Raw genomic sequence first — 21,872 nt, 5'->3', positions numbered from 1 at the left:
ATGTGTTTTGTCCCCACTCCTGTACATCTTGTGCACTAATAGTTCTACTAAATATTGAAAAATATTGACGAATATATTGACAAAATATTGACGAATACGCTGATTCGGTGTGCGAGTTCATTAGAACGTGCGTCGAAGATGTCGTTCCCATAGCAACGATAAAAACATTCCCAAACCAGAAACCGTGGATTGATGGCAGCATTCGCGTGAAACTGAAAGCGCGAACCACTGCTTTTAATCAGGGCAAGGTGTCTGGTAATATGTCCGAATATAAACAATGCAGCTATTCCCTCCGCAAGGCTATTAAACAAGCTAAGCGTCAGTACAGAGACAAAGTGGAATCTCAATTCAATGGCTCAGACACAAGAGGCATGTGGCAGGGTCTACAGTCAATCACGGACTACAAGAAGAAACCCAGCCCAGTCACGGACCAGGATGTCTTGCTCCCAGGCAGACTAAATCACTTTTTGCCCGCTTTGAGGACAATACAGTGCCACTGACACGGCCTGCAACGAAAACATGCGGTCTCTCCTTCACTGCAGCCGAGGTGAGTAAGACATTTAAACGTGTTAACCCGCAAGGCTGCAGGCCCAGACGGCATCCCCAGCCGCGCCCTCAGAGCATGCGCAGACCAGCTGGCCGGTGTGTTTACGGACATATTCAATCAATCCCTATACCAGTCTGCTGTTCCCACATGCTTCAAGAGGGCCACCATTGTTCCTGTTCCCAAGAAAGCTAAGGTAACTGAGCTAAACGACTACCGCCCGTAGCACTCACTTCCGTCATCATGAAGTGCTTTGAGAGACTAGTCAAGGACCATATCACCTCCACCCTACCTGACACCCTAGACCCACTCCAATTTGCTTACCGCCCAAATAGGTCCACAGACGATGCAATCTCAACCACACTGCACACTGCCCTAACCCACCTGGACAAGAGGAATACCTATGTGAGAATGCTGTTCATCGACTACAGCTCGGCATTCAATACCATAGTACCCTCCAAGCTCGTCATCAAGCTCGAGACCCTGGGTCTCGACCCCGCCCTGTGCAACTGGGTACTGGACTTCCTGACGGGCCGCCCACAGGTGGTGAGGGTAGGCAACAACATCTCCTCCCCGCTGATCCTCAACACGGGGGCCCCACAAGGGTGCGTTCTGAGCCCTCTCCTGTACTCCCTGTTCACCCACGACTGCGTGGCCATGCACGCCTCCAACTCAATCATCAAGTTTGCGGACGACACAACAGTGGTAGGCTTGATTACCAACAACGACGAGACGGCCTACAGGGAGGAGGTGAGGGCCCTCGGAGTGTGGTGTCAGGAAAATAACCTCACACTCAACGTCAACAAAACTAAGGAGATGATTGTGGACTTCAGGAAACAGCAGAGGGAACACCCCCTATCCACATCGATGGATCAGTAGTGGAGAGGGTAGCAAGTTTTAAGTTCCTCGGCATACACATCACAGACAAACTGAATTGGTCCACTCACACTGACAGCGTCGTGAAGAAGGCGCAGCAGCGCCTCTTCAACCTCAGGAGGCTGAAGAAATTCGGCTTGTCACCAAAAGCACTCACAAACTTCTACAGATGCACAATCGAGAGCATCCTGGCGGGCTGTATCACCGCCTGGTACGGCAACTGCTCCGCCCTCAACCGTAAGGCTCTCCAGAGGGTAGTGAGGTCTGCACAACGCATCACCGGGGGCAAACTACCTGCCCTCCAGGACACCTACACCACCCGATGTTACAGGAAGGCCATAAAGATCATCAAGGACATCAACCACCCGAACCACTGCCTGTTCACCCCGCTATCATCCAGAAGGCGAGGTCAGTACAGGTGCATCAAAGCTGGGACCGAGAGACTGAAAACAGCTTCTATCTCAAGGCCATCAGACTGTTAAACAGCAATCACTAACATTGAGTGGCTGCTGCCAACACACTGTCATTGACACTGACCCAACTCCAGCCACTTTAATAATGGGAATTGATGGGAAATGATGTAAATATATCACTAGCCACTTTAAACAATGCTACCTTATATAATGTTACTTACCCTACACTATTCATCTCATATGCATATGTATATACTGTACTCTAGATCATCGACTGCATTCTTATGTCACTAGCCACTTTAACTATGCCACTTTGTTTACTTTGTCTACATACTCATCTCATATGTATATACTGTACTCGATACCATCTACTGTATGCTGCTCTGTACCATCACTCATTCATATATCCTTATGTACATATTCCTTATCCCCTTACACTGTGTATAAGACAGTAGTTTTGGAATTGTTAGTTAGATTACTTGTTGGTTATCACTGCATTGTCGGAACTAGAAGCACAAGCATTTCGCTACACTCGCATTAACATCTGCTAACCATGTGTATGTGACAAATAAAAATTGATTTGATTTGATTTGATTTAGTTCCCATCCTGACAGACACCTCGTTAAGTTCACTGATGACACTGCCTTGATCAGCCTGTTGCATGATGGCGAGGAACATCATGGCCCGGTCCTAGATGACTTTGTAGAGTGGTGTGAGGAATCACGCTTGGTCCTCAATACCAACAAGACCAAAGAGATGTGCATAGACTTCAGGAAGCGTACAACACCTACCTCTGCAACATCTATCAGAGGTCAGAATATAGAAATAGTAGAGGAATATAAATATCTGGGTGTCCTTTTGGACAATAAGCTTCAGTGGAGTAAATGTACAGACCTGATCTACAGAAAGAGCCAACAGAGACTGTACCCTCTAAAAAAGTTGGGATCTTTTAATATAGACTGTACTATACTGACTCTGTTTTACAAATCCTTTATTGAGAGTATTTTAACTTTTTGTATTGTTTGTTGGTTTGGCAATGCCACTGTCAGCCAGAGAAACATGCTGAGAAGGATTATTACTACAGCAAGCAAGGTACTTGGAGTCAAACAGACAGGACTGGATGAGATCTTTAAGGTCAGGGCCCTCCGTAAGGTTCACAAAATAATTTTAGACCCAAGCCACCCCCTGTCCCTGGACTTTGAATTACTCCCCTCTGGGCGCAGGTATAGGGCACCCCTCAGCAGGAAAAACAGAATGAGACAATCATTTATGCCAGGTGTGATATCCCTCCTAAATATCTCCGGCGAATGTTCCCATTGACCCCGTAAAGCCAGCAGGCTAGTCTTTTCTTCTTTAAAAGAAAATGTTTTATTTCTTACTATTATTATTTTTATTGGTGTGTAACTGTTATGATAGTTGTGTTGTCAATCTTGTTTTGTATTTCAACGCCACTTTAAATGTGTACATGACACTGCAACAAAATTTCCCCATGGGGACAATAAAGTCAGTAAGTAAGTAAGTAAGTACCTCATTCTGGGGCGAAGGTTCACCTTCCAACAGGACAACGACCCTAAGCACACAGCCAAGACAATGCAGGAGTGGCTTCGGGACAAGTCTCTGAGTGTCCTTGAGTAGCCCAGCCAGAGCCTGGACTTGAAACCGATGGAACATCTCTGGAGAGACGCTGCCCATCTAACCTGACAGAGAGAGGATCTGAGAGGATCTGCAGAGAAGAATGGGGGAAACTCCCCAAATACAGATTTGCCAAGCTTGTAGCGTCATACCCAAAAAGACTTGAGGCTGTAATTGCTACCAAAGAGGCTTCAACAAAGTACTGAGTAAAGGGACTGAATACTTATGTAAATGTGATATTACATTTTTATTTAATTTAAAAATTAATTTGCAAAACATCAAAAAATCTGTTTTTGCCTTGTCATTATGGGGTATTGTGTGTAGATTGATGGGGGGGGGTAATCAATTTTAGAATAAGGCTGTTATGTAACAAAATGTGGAAAAAGTCAAGGGATCTGAATACTTTCAGAATGCACTTGTGAATATGCACATTATACACAAATATATATTGGACCCATGTCGTCCAAAAAGTTATACTTTTGACTCATCTGTCCATAGAATATTTTCCAAGAGTTTTGATGATCATCCAGGTGCTTTTTGACAAACTTGAGTCAACTTTTTGGATGAGATGGGTCCCATTATGTCTGGCAAAAACCAAACCCTGCATTCCACAGTAAGAACCTCATACCAATGGTCAAGCATGGTGGTGGTAGTGTGATGGTTTGTGGATGCTTTGCTGGATGCTTTGCTGCTGAAACTGAAGCTAATTTGGGTCATGCAGCAAGACAATGATCCCAAAACACACAATGAAGTCAACATGAAAACGGTTAAAAAGCAATACATTTGAAGTTTTGAAATGCCCTAGTCAAAGTCCAGACCTAATCCCAATTGAGATGTTGTGGCAGGACTTGAAAAAAGCAGTTCTGCATGTAAGAGTGGGCCAAAATTCCTCCACAGCGATGTGAGAGACTGATCAACAACTACAGGAAGTGTTTGGTTGCAGTCATTTCAGCTAAAGGTGTCACATCCAGTTATTGAGTGTAAGGGGGCAATTACTTTTTCACACTGGGGAATTGGGTGTTGCATAACTTTGTTAATTAAGTAAAGAAGTATCAATTTGTTTTGTTAGGCTCCATTTATCTAATATTATGTTTTGGTTGAAGATCTGATAACACTTAGTATAACAAATATGCAAAAATAGAGAAAATCAGAAAAGGGGGTAAATACATTATCAAGGCACTGTAGATGAAGTTACAGATGGATTAATGGTGTTTATTTAAATAGTGAAGAGAACAGGTCCCAGAATCGACCCCTGTGGTACACCTTTATGTACATCAAGAAATGCAGACAACCCCATCAATCACAATGGCCTGAGCTCTGATACTAAGATAATCATTCAATTATTCACACGCGTCAGAGCTCAGGCCTATCGAGGACAACTTATTCAATAAAATAGCATGATCAACAGTATCAAAATCTTTTGACAGGTCCACAAACAAAGCAGCACATGTCATTTAGGTGTCTAAAGCATTGACAAGACCATTAACAACTGAAGTGGTTGCTGTACTAGTTCTATGCTCAGGCCTAAACCCTGATTGCTTTACATTTTACATACATTTCTCAGATAACAAAAGAGCAAAGTTGTACATTTACCAAGGATTCAAGAATCTTAGCTAGACAAGGAAGCCTTGAAATGGGGTGACAATGATGAAGATCACTACTATCCCCGTCCTTATGAAGTGGCAGCACAAGAGCTGATTTCCATACTTTTGGAATATTTCCTGATAACAATGTGAGGGGTTACATAATAATCAGATTAGGTTTAGTCACCAGCTGGGTTAGGTTTAGATCATTACACATGTCTTTTAGATTGTCCGAAGCCTCTATTTCCCAATCATAATTTACGTTACCCAGGATAATACTTTTTTTAATTAGTAAAGGAAGACAACAAACTAGTTAACTAAGGTTTACCTGAAGGAGGACGATAGATCCCTTTAACAGTTATGGATACATTTTTCCCCAGACAAAGTCTTAAAGATAGTAGCTCGTTATTATGGTCATTTCTTTAGCAAGAGACATGGATTTCAGTAAAGAGCCAGAGAAAATATGTTTTATAAAAATGGCCACTCCACCACCTCTATCCTGTCTGTCAGCTCAATATTATACTTTTTAAAATTATTTTTTATCTATGAGACTAACTTAAACAGAGAAACTGGAACAACCAATTCACGTAACGGGTGCAATAAGTCCAAGTAACAGATTGGATTAGTTTAGAAAAATGTATGCTATTTATATTTGAGTAGCATAAGATGAATTAATCAATCAATATACATGCAAAAATATAGATATTGAAACAAACAATTCTAATAATCAACCTGCAATAGAGCATGCTGGGAAATAAGATAATGATGGACTTGGTTTTGGTTTAACATTTCTTATTACCACCAACACTGGGGTTCTTTTACACCAGTGAGTGTTAATTTAACACTTACAGAGTTAACACCTAACTCAACACTAGAAATGTTACATGGAAAAATCCACTCTGGGTCAAACTGGCCAATTTTCTGTGCATGTTGCTTTTACATGTTATCACATTAGCTTCAACTAAGATCACGTGATCACATGCAATCACATGTGGAACACGTGTTTTTTCTCTAAGGGAAATCAAACAGGTGCATTTACTGTAGATTTCACTGATAACAAAAGTGCGCATTTGTTAATTCTGAGAACATTCCCCTTTCCTTCCCGAAAAGCATATTTATGACATTAGCATAGACACAGAATGGAAAAGGTATCTAGGCCTAGATAGAGAAGGAAAACGGTGTGCTTGTTGACCAGTTTATGCTTAAAAATGTGTGTTTCTCTATTTTCAGTGGCCCGGCTGTAAAGTCACAGGAAACAGACAGGGATGGGCATCCTATGTTGCAGCTCACCCCTCCGACCATTTCTGTGCACAGCTTCAGTCAGCTGTCCAAAATAGTGCAGCTGGCAACGGATAAGAAGCTCAAGGAGGTCCGAGCTTGCCTGGAAGGTAAACCATGTCAACCACAGAATGAGACTTTGCATCCCATTTGCATCCTAAATAGTCAAAGCTGCATACTTCCCATAAGCCACAGGCATCATTTGTTTGTCCTCCTTGTTATCGTCTGCTTTCATCCAATTAGAAACTGGCATCAGATTATGTTTGCAATTCTTCAGTCATATTTACTGTACCCTCCAAGCCATAATGTGGTACTTGCTAATAGCTATGTTAGTTTGAGAAAAGAAAACATGAATCTACTGTATGTCTATAATACCCTAGGCCTGGACGTTCTTAAAATAGGCCTACATCGTTTGACCTCAATGGGACAATCTGGCAAAATAAACGTGAAAAGTGAAAAAAAAAATGTATGGATTTAACCATTTTTACTGTAATTTGTAGCCAACAGAGACCCTGTTGCGAAGATGCTGGGACCTAGCTTCGCCACAGTGGAGGGGGAGGACAGCTCTGTGCTGCGTCTCCTGGAGGAGGTAAAGGAGGGGGACCAGGCCAAGGAGACTGAGATCAAAGTGAAGCTGATCATCCTACTGCAGCAGCTGGACACTCAGCTCCTCAGCAACTCCCTCAAGCAGATCTCCCAGTGGGTGCCTTTCCTTCCTCCTCCTCACTCTGTCTGCAATCTCTATCAATAACAAATCAATCTATCTTAATTCACACTCCCACTCCCACTTCAGACAAGTCCAAACATATGAGTTTCACTGATTAAAAAACAGTTTCTTACCAGACAGAACAACCACAAATGGGCCCAAGATGAATTGTCTGTATTTGTTTTTGTTTTTTTTGTACAGGGAGGTTAGGCTCAGTCCTGCCGCAGTGAAGAATGATGTTGAGCTGCTGAAAAGCTTCTGCAGTGAAGGGGAGAAAAGGGTGTTGACGTCTGTTCAATACACATCAGGTTTGAGTTATCTTTCCCATTTTCTTTCTTTTGCTATTAGAGGGTAATACTGGGATATACAAAATATCTGTGTTCAACCCTGAAAAACATGTTAGTCATTATACATGTCAGATGTACTGAGACAATCAATTGTTTCACTTGCCTCAGGCGGCGCGGCACATTTGCGATGACATAACAATGAACCGTTCAGTGGGAAACGCACCACCCCAGTGATAAATGCAGTCTTTTGGAAAAAAAAACTTCTATGCAAATAGTCTCCAACCTGTCATATCGAGCACATTAAAATAAGGTGGTATGTGTGTCACGATGCTCTGCGGGGTAGCTGTTTTCAGAGGATGATTTATCAGGGAGTGAAATCACAGCGAGCTCTAAATAACCTGGTCTTCTGTCTTCAGACCTGTACTGCGTCCCAAATGGCACCCTGTTCCCTATATAGTGCACTCATTTTGACCTGAGCCCTATGGGCCCTGGTCAAAGGTAGTGCACTAAATATGGAATAGGGTGCCATTTGGGATGCCAGCCCCTGTACTGCTCTCTCTGAGGTGGAGTTGATCCGTCGTCCTCGCTGGCGGCTCAGGGAACAGCGAGGATTTCTCCTGTGATGCTGCACACTTTGAACCCGTATTGGATCTGTATTTTCCCTCTAATCCTCGATCCCCTCATACCTTCTGTACCTTCAGGGAAAACTCACAATGTGGCCTAATTCCCTATAGAGACATTACTACTGTATGGTTAAATCCTATTGATTTAATGTACATTGTACACTGAACTGACATGCTCTGGTATGCTCTTCTTATTTTTCTGCAGATTATGAGTTCACCAATGGCTGTCGAACTCCTCCTTGGAGGCAGGTGCATGGTGAGATCTGCTACCTAGTGATAAAGCCGTGTGACACTCAGCCCCTGCACATCACCTGCAGCACAGCTGGAGTCTTTCTCAACGGGGTAAGATAGCTAGAGATAGAGTAGTGTCACTGAATCACCACCAGTTTCCAGTAGACTGAGAAGCAAATTAGTTGTGGATTATGTCTGAACTGTCAAACAGAAATCCTGCATCAAGAAACGCTCTCTATTTTCTCCTTTCGTTTCAGTTTACATAAACTGAATTTCAGTCAACAGTATTCCATTCTCCGCATTAGATATTATTTTTAGTCTACAGGATGTGTTTTGTCATAAATGCTTTAGGCATCGGTCAATTAATAGTCAAGATATTTTAGCACAGAATGTTTGCCAATTGTTATGAACAAGCACGGCAAGTTAAAAATCATCTTTATCTAAATGTTTACGATATAGAACGTTTCTGTTAATGATAGCCCGTAAAGTTTCCAAAACATTAGGTAAGTGTCACTGAAAAGTTTTGCGATTTATGTACTGAAGTAGCGTTAGCTGTATGGTCGAATTCCAAGTTTGCCCTGTGTTGTTAAACATTTACAACCACCCCATTGACCTTAACGTGTCTGCAATGAATCATAAGGAAACATTTGACATGCCTCAGCGTCTTTCACTCTCTCCGTCACTGCCTGATTCCCCGAGTTAGTACATTTCCTGTCTCCCCGTCTGCTCACCTGGAAATGGTTCAATTCAGGACACTGAAACCCGTGTTCCAACATGTATGACATTGATGGCATATTTACAAAAATGACACCTAAAAGATTACAGTTGAACATAATGTGGGTGCAGGCGGTGCACACTGGTTTTGAATACCAGCCTGTGAAGCTGCGTTTTGATACTTTGACCCTCTCTAAACCTCCGTTGTTCTGACAGATATCCAACTGAGCCTATAGTTAGTCTCTAGGGGTCTCTGCCAGTAACAGTGAATAGCTTCATGGTATTATGTATTAGTAGTATTGATCTGATACATAAAATGTCATCTTGGTCTTCACAGGGCATAAGGCAGGAGGGTGAGGAAAATGCCTATGACAGAACAAGCGATGTCTACAGAGACCTGGTAACCCTTCTGAAAAGCAAGTCTCCCCATTTTGCAGAGAACATAAATAAACAGGTAGGGTTTCACGTGAAGCAGGTTGCGGGTTTTCTCCGAGTAATATTTGCTCTGCCGATAACCCCACGAAGCAGTATGCATTCGAACTGATCATAGATGACGTAATGTAATGCATAGTAGAGTGCGTTTAGGATTGTGAATCAGTGTCTGCGCTTGTCCTCCCCGGTGAGCTAGTGTCTGGTTGTCACGGTGCACAGTGAGAACTCTCTGAAACTATTGCAGCACTACCTAACCTTACTTTCCAAATCACACCAGTTGAAAAGAATGTTAAAAAAACCCACAAAAAAACAGTCCAGTTACTCACACAGACAGAGTCATGTGTTGCCCTGAAATGCCAGTGATTCATTCAGTAGTGCTGTTTCCTGCTTAAGTGATTTGATGAATTAACAAATCACCCCAATAATGACTTCAAGCTGTGGTGGGAAAAAATGTGTTTATCATCTGAATATCTGGACATATTTTTTGTCACGAGTGACTCGATAATGTACTGTTGGAAAATGCTGTATAATTTACAGGCATTCTAGCTATACAGTTACAGGGGCCAAATATTTACGGAGAAACTTTGTACATTTATTTATGTTCTAGGAAAGGACACAATGTTTTATTTAATTGATTCAACAAGTATATTGAGTATTTATTAGTTTCCTCGTGTCTATTTGGACTGTCTGATGAGTAGTTACAACAAAGTATTCTAGCTAAACAAGTGTTTTCCCACTTTTAAATCGTTCATTTCTGTTAGCAAAGACTATGGTCATTGTTGCTCTTGCCGGTTTCTCCTGGGCTGGTTTATATTCACGATAATTCTGTCCTTGAACTATTGGAACGGAAATGTGATTAAAACTGATATCCTTTTACCCCTTTCTGTAAATCTTGCTCTTTAAAATGAGGAGCCCACTGGTTGAATCAACGTTGTTTCCATGTCACTTCAACAACAAAAATTCTATGTGAGGACGTTGAATCAATGTGGAAAACTAAAAAAAATCACCAACGTAAGAGAATTTAGTGTTTTTCCCCACCCAACTTTTTACCTCAATCCAATGACATGGTGAAATGTTTTGTTGATTTCACGTTGAATTCACATTACTTGACAACTCAACCAGTGGGACGTTGTCACACTAATATATTGTAGTTTGCAAATGTAAAGCATATATTTTGTCTTTTCCCACACAATTTCAGGAACTGGTAAGTCCGTGCTTGCTTTATGGACAATAGCTTAAGACAAAGGAAATGTCTTGTTTGACATACAAGAGTTGTCTGAAGCACGATCTGCCATAATAGCCCCTCCTCCATAATCCATGGTCGTTCCCGAGACATTTACCATTTACATCATGTTACTACAGTGGCCTATAACAACCATTGTTCTCCCCATTTGGAAATAACGATATTATCAAGGAGAAAGAGCCGCCTCATTACTTTCAATTGAATTGTGCTTGGCCAGTCAGTGTGACTTAGTGCCACAGAGAGACAGGTTAGGTTAAGTGGCGGGTAAGTGAGGCAGTATAAACCCCAATGACCAGTGCCAGGCCGCTGTGCTGTGCTGTGCTGTGTAAAATGGCCATCCAGGCTTTAATGTTTTATGAACCCCGTGTCTGTGAGGAGTGATGCCATGAGGTTGAACCTGTCGGTCTGAGGATGTTGGACAGTAGGCCGTAAAACACTACTGTAAATGAGGTAGCTGAGATACAAATCAAGTCACAGGATATCTCTGCCTACTTCCTTTTGCCCTTTGAAGTTGCTCCAGTTATGTAGAAAAACATTGAATTGTGACGGTGAGGTGATATAAAGGGAGTGTTTTGCACTCAAATCAGGCAATGTCTTTCTGGCCTTTTTACACCCCGCCAAAGGATTTTCCCTCTGCAATACTGAAGCACACTTCTTATATGAGAGAGGGTCAGCTTGACTCAGTGAATGCTGATTGCAGATAAAAAAGCCTTTTGTATTGATTGGTGGAATATCTGTAACTTGTTCAGACATACAGCAAAAAAGTAATTGCATTCAATCTTGAGGACAAAAAAATGTACGTCTGAAACCGCTCCGGCCGGGACCTGCTCTCTGATTGTATCACCAAGAGCCCAAAATGGTTGTGATCCAAGTCAACATGAAGCCTGGCAGGGTGATAGCCAAAGATAACAACACCAATCTCTGAACATGATCTACTCGTTCCCAGCGTCGCGGAAGCAGATTTCTTTTCACAGTTTTATTAGATCAGACATTCTCAATCAAATAAGCAAGAGGCAGCCAGAGGAGAAGAGTGCAGCACCTGGGAAGCATACCGCATAATGCTACTCCCTTCCTTGGTGTGTTGGACTGACAGAACGAGTGTTGGACTGACTCGTTCTGAAAATTACAACGTGATTAGAAATTGGACATGGTGTATGTGTTTTGCATGCGCGATCACACGCAAAAATGCCATTCAAATGTCCCGAAATCAATCTATCTCTGCTGTCATGTTCACTCTCCACACGGAGTTTCGCGGAGCTCCGCCACTGACAGCTACCCATTAGCTGACAGCTACCCATTAGCTGACAGTTTCACATTAGCTGACAGCTACCCATTAGCTGACAGCTACCCATTAGCTGACAGTTACACATTAGCTGACAGCTACCCATTAGCTGACAGCTACCCATTAGCTGACAGTTACACATTAGATGACAGCTACCCATTAGCTGACAGCTACCCATTAGATGACAGCTACCCATTAGCTGACAGCTACCCATTAGCTGACAGGTACCCATTAGCTGACAGGTACCCATTAGCTGACAGGTACCCATTTGCTGACAGGTACCCATTAGCCGACAGCTACACATTAGCCGACAGCTACCCATTAGCCGACAGCTACCCATTAGCTGACAGCTACCCATTAGCTGATAGCTACACATTAGCTGATAGCTAGCCATTAGCTGACAGCTACCCATTAGCTGACAGCTACCCATTAGCTGACAGCTACCCATTAGCTGATAGCTACCCATTAGCTGATAGCTACCCATTAGCTGACAGCTGCACATTTGTTGCACCTCTTCTGATTTTCCATCACTGTGTGGAGCAAGTCATTATTGATACAAGTCCATAACATGTGTAAATATTTGGAGTCTCAGGTGTCTCAGTGAGGGCTTGGAACGTGGCACAAAAATTTGGAAGTCAGCTGTAGTAAAAAAAAGAAGAGAAGTCTGAGGAGAGTTGCAGGCAGGCAGGCGTCAGACTTGCTTAAACTGTGCACTTGTTTGTTGGCCCTCTAACTGCTCTGACAGAGCCCGTCCCTGTGCTGTGTGCGCTGCTGTCGTGTGCCATAGACTTTGGAATGTTTCCTTCGGTCTTAGCATATGGAGTTTGTCCATTTCAGGTATCGTAAAAAGAGGTAAGGTTGGACACCTGAAATGCAGCCACGGTGGACTGAATTGGCCTGCAGTAGCTGGAAGGTCACTCTGGATTCTAAGACACACAAGCCTTTTGAAAAGTGGCCGAGCGTGGTTGGGCCGAACGTACGAACACAGCCGTAGTATTCCATGTTAATTATTTTTCCCCTTTTACTTCTGAAAATCACAAATAAAAAATGAGCTCATTGGGAGCCATGGCAGTCTGAGGCGAACAATTTTCTGCCTAGCAGGTGTCTGTGATTATAAAACGTTCCCTGCCTGCAATCCATTCATGTGTGTCTTGTTGGCATTCTTATGTGAGGTTGTAAAGTTGGGTAAAAAGACCTTCAGAAACTTTAAAAATCATCTTTGAATAACAGTGACACAAAGGCTCTACTTTCTCTATGCCAAACTGCAAGGTTTTAGCGTGAGGAATGTAAAGAAACAATAAACGTTTGATATTGTTCAGCCAATTAATAGAGGGGGACCTCTTCTGTGTTGTAAAGCACTGGGAATGTGTCATTTTATTCCCTTCGCTCAGTAATAAAGGCTGAATTGTTATTCTGCTGCTTGGAATGATGAGAAAGTACGGTTTTTATCATGAACAGTCCCAGATACAGACTTATAACCCTGATTTGTTTTTTATAGGGTTCTTCTTGGGCTGAGAAGAACTGAACGACACTCTTTCAGACACCAGTGTGTGATGTCTCTCAAATAAATGAATAAAGAGGCAACGTATCAGATGTACAATGGAAAATATGCTTTATAACTTAAAGGAATCACAATAGGCCCGAAAACTTTGTTAAAAGAACAATCATTCAGAGGAAGAACTTTTTTAGCGACCCAAGTCCATATAATTTTACGACCCAAATTTATTTCACTGCTAGCATTTTGGTGCAAATTAAGAGAGGTCCTATTTCCTCATGTCTTTTTTTCCCCCTCAACAGGATTTTGCCGTTCAAGAAGAACCTCCAACACAAAAGGTCCAACATGTGGAATTGGTTGATGCAGAGGAACAAGGCCAACCCCAGAGGTCTTACGAGCATCAGGAAAAGAATGTGCATGAGAAGGCGAGACAACAGCTTGTGCAAAACAAGCCAGGCGGCAAAAAGAAATTAGAACCATCTTTGAAATGGAAGAACCTCGGTCTCGCGTCTCCCTATGAGTACGTGATAATTCCACCCTGATATACAATGTCCTTGAAATATTGCAATGCATGTGATATGCGTGGCGGGAACTTTCTGCTCCAATAGATTTGAAGCTTTTAAGTAAGAAGGGAGTGATGCTGGAGTCAAGCACTCCGATGGCTGTGTTTGTCTCATTGTGTCTTCTCCACATGCCAGCAGTCACACATTATAAAGATATGGTTTTATATGGCTTATACATTTAAGGGAGGGCCACAAATATTCCTGATTATCTGGACGATCCCAGCTAATGGATGTGTTCACTGTGTTGAACCCCTCAGCTCAATTATAGACCCGCGGGAGGATAAATTCAGAGAAATGATCTATCGCATATGTTCTTTGATTGATAAATAGATCTAGCAGGGGTTTGAGTATTTGCAGCTGCACCTTGTGATAAGTGTCCCCATTTTTAAGAGGCAACTGGCTCCAGATAAAAGTGCCTTAAACGGCTAAGAAAGCCTAAAATCCCTGCGTCTCTCTTCTCTCCCTCAATGCCTTAGATGATGATGTTATGTTACGATAAATAACTATTTAAAAACAGACAAATGGGTAATGATGTGTGCCTTTTATTTTATTTCATTTTTTTTTTTAGTGATGCAGATGACAAGAAATCGAAAAAGAATGCAGTGAGTGAAAAGTTTTCCGAGGCACGGGAGAAGATGCAGAAGAAAGCCGATGTCTCTGTGTCCTCCTTACCTGGTCGGCAGTCGTCTAATAAAACGTAAGCCACCTGATGGGGATTTCTCTTCCTGCGCTGCACAAATGAAAGAGCTTCCACAGTACAGCAGAGAAAGCAGCAGCCGACAGAACAGGAGATTGCTGAGTTGGCAGAAAGAAAAGATTGGCAACACTCTTTTGATCTAGGATGATATTCTCTGTGGATTATAAATATTCTTATATAAGATAATGTATGGGTCTGATGTACACCTTCCCTGTTTTTCCTCTGGCGCCTGGCAGCGAGGTTTCCAGCTGTCCCCATAATTGTGACAGGCCAGTATATACAGGACCTCTAGTAAAGTTACTGGGTCGACTGTAGACACTGTTCTGCCGATGAGCTTTTTTCCAACTTGCACCAGTGAAACTTGGTACACGTACAGGAGGGGACCTAGGCAGGTAGCCTAGCGGGTTAAGAGCGTTGGGCCAGTAACCCAAAGTTTACTGGTTTATATCCCAGAGCTGGCAAAGGTGAAAAATATACTGTTCTGCCAGGAAATGAACCCCCAACAACAACTGCTCCCCTGGACGTTGATTAAGACAGCCCCCCACACCTCTCTGATTCAGAAGGTGTGGGTTAAATGCATTCAGTTGTGCAAGTGACTAGGTATCCCCCTTTCCCTCAGGGAGCCTACTGACATTACTTATGGACAGTAGTGATAGCAGACACAGGGACCGTGCTTCACTGCTTAATTAAGGCTTGGTTCAGTGTTTATCATGGCTCTGCTACGCTGCCTGGGAAACGGTCGTATCGGCTGGTTTCCTCTGATAATGGCCTTCTCTGGAAATTCTATCTGTGTACATGGGAACCATCTCCCCGCGGACCCATTAGAACGTATACCAAATTTCATTGCTCTGCGGTGCGCCGTTTTAATGATACACTTATTTGAGTGGCCCAGCTGACTTTAAAATCCATCTGCATTTCTGTTTGCGTGTATGGAAGGAAGGCGACGGTAGAGAGAGGCCCGCTCTGTGTAGTATGATGATGAATACTCCAGTTCCCCCATTACTTTCGGACCCTCTCTCTCACTTTATGCCTGGTTGCTGCTGCTTAGATCTCGAGGATGTTCAAACCTGACACTTCCATTTATTTTAATGGTGCTTGTTGCATAGAATAACATTGCCGTTATTTTAAATGGAGAAACCTCAAATATTGTTACGTGTATCATTACAGTTATTTAAATCCTTCCTGTGTATGTACTTGTATAGTTAATTATTTTAGGGGGTAGATCAGCTTTAATATTGCATATAAATTGTAGCTTCCATCAATTTAATTGTCTGCATCATTTCCAATCGCCATATATTTTCTTTGTAAATATATACAGTACCAGTCAAAAGTTTGGACACACCTACTCATTTAAGAGTTTTTCTTTATTTTTTAGTATTTTCTACATTGTAGAATAATAGTGAAGACATCAACACTATGAAATAACACATATGGAATCATGTTGTAACCAAAAAAGTGTTAAAGCAAATCAAAAGATAAGTTATATTTGAGATTCTTCAAAGTAGCCTCCCTTTGCCTTGATGACAGCTTTGCACACTCTTGGCATTCTCTCAACCAGCTTCATGAGATAGTCACATGGAATACAATTCAATTAACAGGTGTGCCTTTGTTAAAAGTTAATTTGTGGAATTTCTTTTCTACTTAATGCGTTTGAGCCAATCAGTTGTGTTGTGACAAGGTAGGGGTGGTAAACAGAAGATATCCCTAAAAGACCAAGTCCATATTATGGCAAGAACAGCTCAAATAAGCAAAGAGAAACAACAGTCCATCATTACTTTAAGACATGCCAATGTGGAAAAAATTTCAAGAACTTTTAAAGTTTCCTCAAGTGCAGTCGCAAAACCATCAAGCACTATTATAAAACTGGCTCTCATGAGGACCGCCACAGGAAAGGAAGATCCAAAGTTACCTCTGCTGCAGAGGATAAGTTCATTAGAGTTACCATCCTCAGATTCCAGCCTAAATAAATGCTTCAGAAAGTTAATGTATAACACATCTCAACATCAACTGTTCAGAGGAGACTGCGGGAATCAGGTCTTCATGGTTGAATTGCTGCAAAGAAACCACTACTAAAGGACACCAATAAGAAGAAGAGGCTTGCTTGGGCCAAGAAACACGAGCAATGGACATTAGACCAGTGGAAATCTGTCCTTTGGTCTGATGAGTCCAACTTTGAGATTTTGGGTTCCAAGCACTGTCTTTGTGAGACGCAGAGTAGGTGAACGGATGAACTCCACATGTGTGGTTCCCACCGTGAAGCATGGTGGAGGAGGTGTGATGGTGTGGGGTTGCTTTGCTGGTGACACTGTCTTTGATTTATTTAGAATTCAAGGCACACTTAACCAGCATGGCTACTACGGCATTCTGCAGCGATATACACAGATCTTTTAAAAATATATTTTCCTTTATTGTTTTCTACTAACCCTACCACCTTATACATAGTATATACATTTTAGGGACACAATCTATTTTACAAGAGTTATCTTTTGTTTGTTTTTACACCTAACCTTTCTGCTACCCTCAACCGCTCCCATCTATTTCTGAAGACCATCCAGTCCTTGTATAGTTATTACACACACTAGGTCTAGATAGTGATTTTAGCTTGTTGTATAGAATAACCTTTCAGTTATTTTAAATTACAAAAGTAAATCCTTCATATTTTGTTATCACATGCCGACATTGAAACTCTTCTTGTGTTAGAACACACAGCCTAGATGTTGATTGTTATCTCCTGCTGGGTCCTGCTCCTCAGTAAGACCCCGGGAGGAGCTGGTGGCGCCGATGACTTCAGTGAGAGTTCATCGGAGAGTGAGGAGGATGAGGAGCAGCCAGAGCGCCGCACGGAGAGTAACACAGACCTGCCCTCAGAGTACTGGCAGATCCAGAAACTGGTCAAGTACCTCAAGGTACAGTACAGTAAAGCCTGTAGAGGCCCAGCCCTCCTCTGCTTTGGGTATTTGACTGAAAATAAGTTATTCTGTTTCGAAAACATGTACTATTCTAGCAGGCCAGCAGTCCACAACAGACAGGGAAAAAAATCCAGGTTATTTTCCTGTGATCCGTACAGGAATTTTTTATGAGGAGTTGAGTCAATATTTTTTCAATTGTCTAAAAAGTAGTAATGCCTTTAAGGTATTTCTCTGTGTCTGTTGTATTGTAATAGTCACAATAGTGCTAATGTCACCTGAGAGAAACATAATGTTATCACCTTAACATAATTCCACATGCCTGCTTTGCGTACATTTTATGTCATTGTCGACAAACTGACGTTGGAAAAAATATGCATTGCATTGCAAAAGTATTCAGACCCCTTGGATTTCCTCACATTTTATTGTTACAAAATAAATATTCTGTAATGTCAAAGTGGAAGAAAACAATATTTTTGGGGGGTGGATAAATACATTCATAACTAAAATATAGTTGTTGCATAAGTATTCAGCCAATTTGTTTAGGCAAGCCTAAATGTAGTTTAACAAATCACATAATAATGGACTCACTCTGTGAGAAATGATAGGGGTTGACATTATTTTTTAATGACTACCCCTTCCTCTGTCCCCTCTACATACAACATATGTAAGGTCCCTCAGTCAAGTGTTGATTTTCAAGCACAGATTCAACTACTGTACAAAGACCGGGGAGCTTTTCGAAAGCCAGATTCAGTCTGCTTTAGCCCCGAGACTGGGAGAGGAATCCATATTTCAGCAGGACAATAACCTACACTGGAGTTGCTTACCAAGAAGAGTGAATGTTCCTGAGTGGCCAAGTTACAGTATTGACTTAAATCTGCTTGAAAATCTATCGCAAGCCTTGAAAATTGCTGTCTAGCCATTATCCCCAACATCATGACAGAGCTTGAAGAATTTGGGAAAATATTGCACAATTCAGGTGTGCAAAGCTCTTAGAGACTTACCCAAGAAGACAGCTTTAGTTGCTGCCAAAGGTGTTTCTTACATGTATTGACTCAGGGAGCGGAATACTTATGCAATGACTATATTTTAGTTATTTAATTTCTATTAAAAAAACAAATGTTCAAATTTTCCTCCACTTTGACATTACGGAGTATTTTGTGTAGATTGTTGACCAAAAATGACAATTAAATCCCACTTTGTAACACAATAAAATGTGAAGAAATCCAAGGGATCTGAATACATTGTATAAGATGCTCCTGTTTTAAAGCGCCTGCTTTGTAGTAGGATGTTTATTGAAGTGGTTGGCCTGGGTCTGTGGAATTCCTGTTTCTGACACACTAGGCCTGTTTGGGTGCATGTGCGAGCCAACGCTTAGGAGATAGAAGAGAGCTGTCTAAACGCAGCAGCTGGACACGCTGTTTGCCCACACCACAGAGCATAAATGAAACGCGCCTCTGAAAGGTCTGACAGTGCATATGGTGAATATTAATGTGTCAAAACACAAAAGGACCAAAAACTCCAGTGACCCAGATTGACTGGAAATACCTCCATCTACTGCCTGATTTGAAAGGATTTCTCCCTTCTCTCACTCTGTGGTTACCGGTCAGTTTATTTGGATAGATACCGTTTAGGCCCATGACATGATGTAACTGCAATCATATGATATTGTGGTTAGTCATTCATTGCATATCTGGCCCCTATACATTAATGGTAATCATGACCTAAGGTAGCTTCTCTCAGCTATGAATCGGCCATTTCAAATGTAGTAAATAAAAAATAAATAAATGTGTGATAAATATATATTTTTATACAAATTAAATTGATTTACGGTATAATAATTCAATATGAATTACTTTCTTTTGTACCTCTATGATCTAGGCATATTAAATATTAGCAGAAACTTAGCTGTGGTACAGTATTTGGCTCTGTCCGTGTTTTTATATACTTTACTGCAATCGGTACCCCCTAATAAGATCATTCATAGGGCAATCGGTGGTTCTCTAAATGAAACATTCATGCAAAGTTCAGTTCCAGGTAGATATTTTTAGCTTAACAAAACATCAGATAATTAATGAAAATTCCCTCTTAGGAAAGCAGCAGTTACTCTCTTTTCCAAAAAAGGATTTAAAATGTAAATGATATAGAAAGAATATGAGAGAACTTTCAAATTTCATTTTGTTTGTATACGTTATACTTTTCAGTGGGATTGAAGTGAATTCGTAGTGATACTTTGTGCCTTCAACAATATGCATTTGTAAACCTGTACTTCCCAGGCAGTATTATATCTGTCTGGGAACCACACACTGGAGTTATTTATGGGGTTTGTCCAGTAGTCATTTTATAATATCATTACCATCAGAAGCTAAATGTAATCCAGAGCCAAGTTAAATATCTGTTTTATTTTAGGAGTAAGAACAGTTTTTTTCTTCGTCTTTTCAGCGGTATAGACAGACATTTGTACTTCAGGAAGATTGAGACTTTCATAAAGTAACACATGAATGATCTGTGTTGCGTTTTAATGGTTATTTATCTAAGGATATTTAGCCAGAGTGCTAATATGTGTGCCGACATTGCATGCGTTTAGAAGGTCTTATGGAACGTGCTAATATGTATACTAATATGTATATATGTGTGCCGATGAATACACATACAGTATGCCATATAATAAGTTGTGTTTTTGCTCGCTGCAATGATGTTATAATGATGTTAACATGTTGCTTTTGCCACAATGACTTAAACACTTTAGATGAGACTTGTGTGTGTGGAGTAGAGTGTACAGTTGAAGTCGGAAGTTTACATACACTTAGGTTGGAGTCGTTAAAACTCGTTTTTCAACCACTCCACACGTTTCTTAACAAACTATAGTTTTGGCAAGTCGGTTAGGACATCTACTTTGTGCAATTCACTGTATCACAATTCCAGTGGGTCAGAAGTTTACATACACTAAGTTGACTGTGCCTTTAAACAGCTTGGAAAATTCCAGAAAAGGATGTCATGGCTTTAGAAGCTTCTGATAGGCTAATTGACATCATTCGAGTCAATTGGAGGTGTACCTGTGGATGTATTTCAAGGCCTACCTTCAAACTCACTGCCTCTTTGCTTGACATCATGGGAAAATCAAAAGAAATCATCCAAGACCTCAGATTTCTTTTTTTAGATCTCCACAAGTCTGTGGACTTGGGAGCAATTTCCAAATGCCTGAAGGTACAACGTTCATCTGTACAAACAATAATACGCAAGTATAAACACCATGACTACGGTTTGCAACTGCACATGGGGACAAATAAATATGTTGTGTAATCATCTTCCGATATGAAAACCCTGATAAAACAAAAATAGAACTGTTTGGCCTTAATGACCTTCGTTATGTTTGGAGGAAAAAGGGGGAGGCTGTTTTAGACAAAAAAAACTTTAACCAAGTAAGATAAATAAATGTTCAATCAGTCCCGAGTGAATGAACAACAACAAAAGCTTCCTGTCCTCACCAAACTGTCCATTTAAATAGTGTCAAGATAATGCATTAATGACAGGGTTTGTTGCGTAAGCGTTACCATCACCGCCATGAGATCTGAAGGCCCTGGGTTCGCTCCTCTTTGAGGAGACATTTTTAGCATTCTCTTTCATGTATAGTGTTGACACCCCCCTCCCAGTCCCGACACACACCGCCCCACACACGTATGGTGTGTGCTTATTTTCAATGATTAGGTTGCTCTTAAAAGAGCATCGTTGAATGGCAATGGACAGGGGCTGTGGTGCTTACGACTGCGGCTTGTTCCATTCGAACATCCCATTGGTTCCTGCATAGCGACCTGGTGTTGCCTCCCGCCTGCTATGCGAGTCCTCCTATCTAGCTAGGTAACTAGCTAGCACACAGTGTCCTTCACTCCCACCTGCAGAAAACCTGCCCTTGCCATCGTTAACAGACCTTCTGAAACAGTGCACAACAGGAGGGGAGCGCGAAATACACTGTCTACCGGGCTAGCTACCTAGCCCGCCTGCTGAGTCCTAGCTTGCTAACTAGTAGAACTGCAGAAAAATAGTGCCTGACTTTTGGGGATGGACACTGTCTACCGTTGTCCCTAGCTAGCTAGCTACCTATGTTGTCACCCCCACCTCTTCTTCTGTGGGGTTTATCGGCTGTTGGCCTCCAACGTTATGGCACGTTACTGCCACCTACTGTCCTGGAGCGCTCTCGCCTGTGTACCGGAGTCCTAGCTTTTCAAAAAAATGGACCACAAGAAGTATAAAGAGAGGTTCCTGCAGATGAAGGAATGACCACATGTAGGACCACCCTGAATTGCGGGCCGCAATTGCACCCTACTCCATCTTGCTACTACGGAGGAGAGAACGGTGGATACTGGAGA

At 41.7% G+C, this 21,872-nt stretch overlaps 1 protein-coding gene across 2 annotated transcripts in view; it reads left to right on the top strand.

The window, feature by feature from the left end:
• The window catches only part of odad2 (outer dynein arm docking complex subunit 2), a 78,674-nt gene that overhangs the window by 5,449 nt on the left and 51,353 nt on the right, over positions 1-21,872 (top strand). For both annotated transcript variants that reach the window (XM_029626701.2, XM_029626702.2), the window contains exons 3-10: positions 6,279-6,436; positions 6,827-7,025; positions 7,234-7,340; positions 8,148-8,284; positions 9,225-9,341; positions 13,642-13,859; positions 14,471-14,599; positions 17,352-17,505. In XM_029626701.2, the coding sequence (XP_029482561.2) occupies positions 6,279-6,436; positions 6,827-7,025; positions 7,234-7,340; positions 8,148-8,284; positions 9,225-9,341; positions 13,642-13,859; positions 14,471-14,599; positions 17,352-17,505 (1,219 nt within the window). The remainder of the gene's footprint in view (positions 1-6,278; positions 6,437-6,826; positions 7,026-7,233; positions 7,341-8,147; positions 8,285-9,224; positions 9,342-13,641; positions 13,860-14,470; positions 14,600-17,351; positions 17,506-21,872) is intronic.

The sequence above is a fragment of the Oncorhynchus nerka genome, linkage group LG22 (genome assembly GCF_034236695.1).
Source record: "Oncorhynchus nerka isolate Pitt River linkage group LG22, Oner_Uvic_2.0, whole genome shotgun sequence".
Classification (NCBI taxonomy): domain Eukaryota; kingdom Metazoa; phylum Chordata; class Actinopteri; order Salmoniformes; family Salmonidae; genus Oncorhynchus; species Oncorhynchus nerka.
This window is presented reverse-complemented; position numbering and strand designations above follow the sequence as displayed.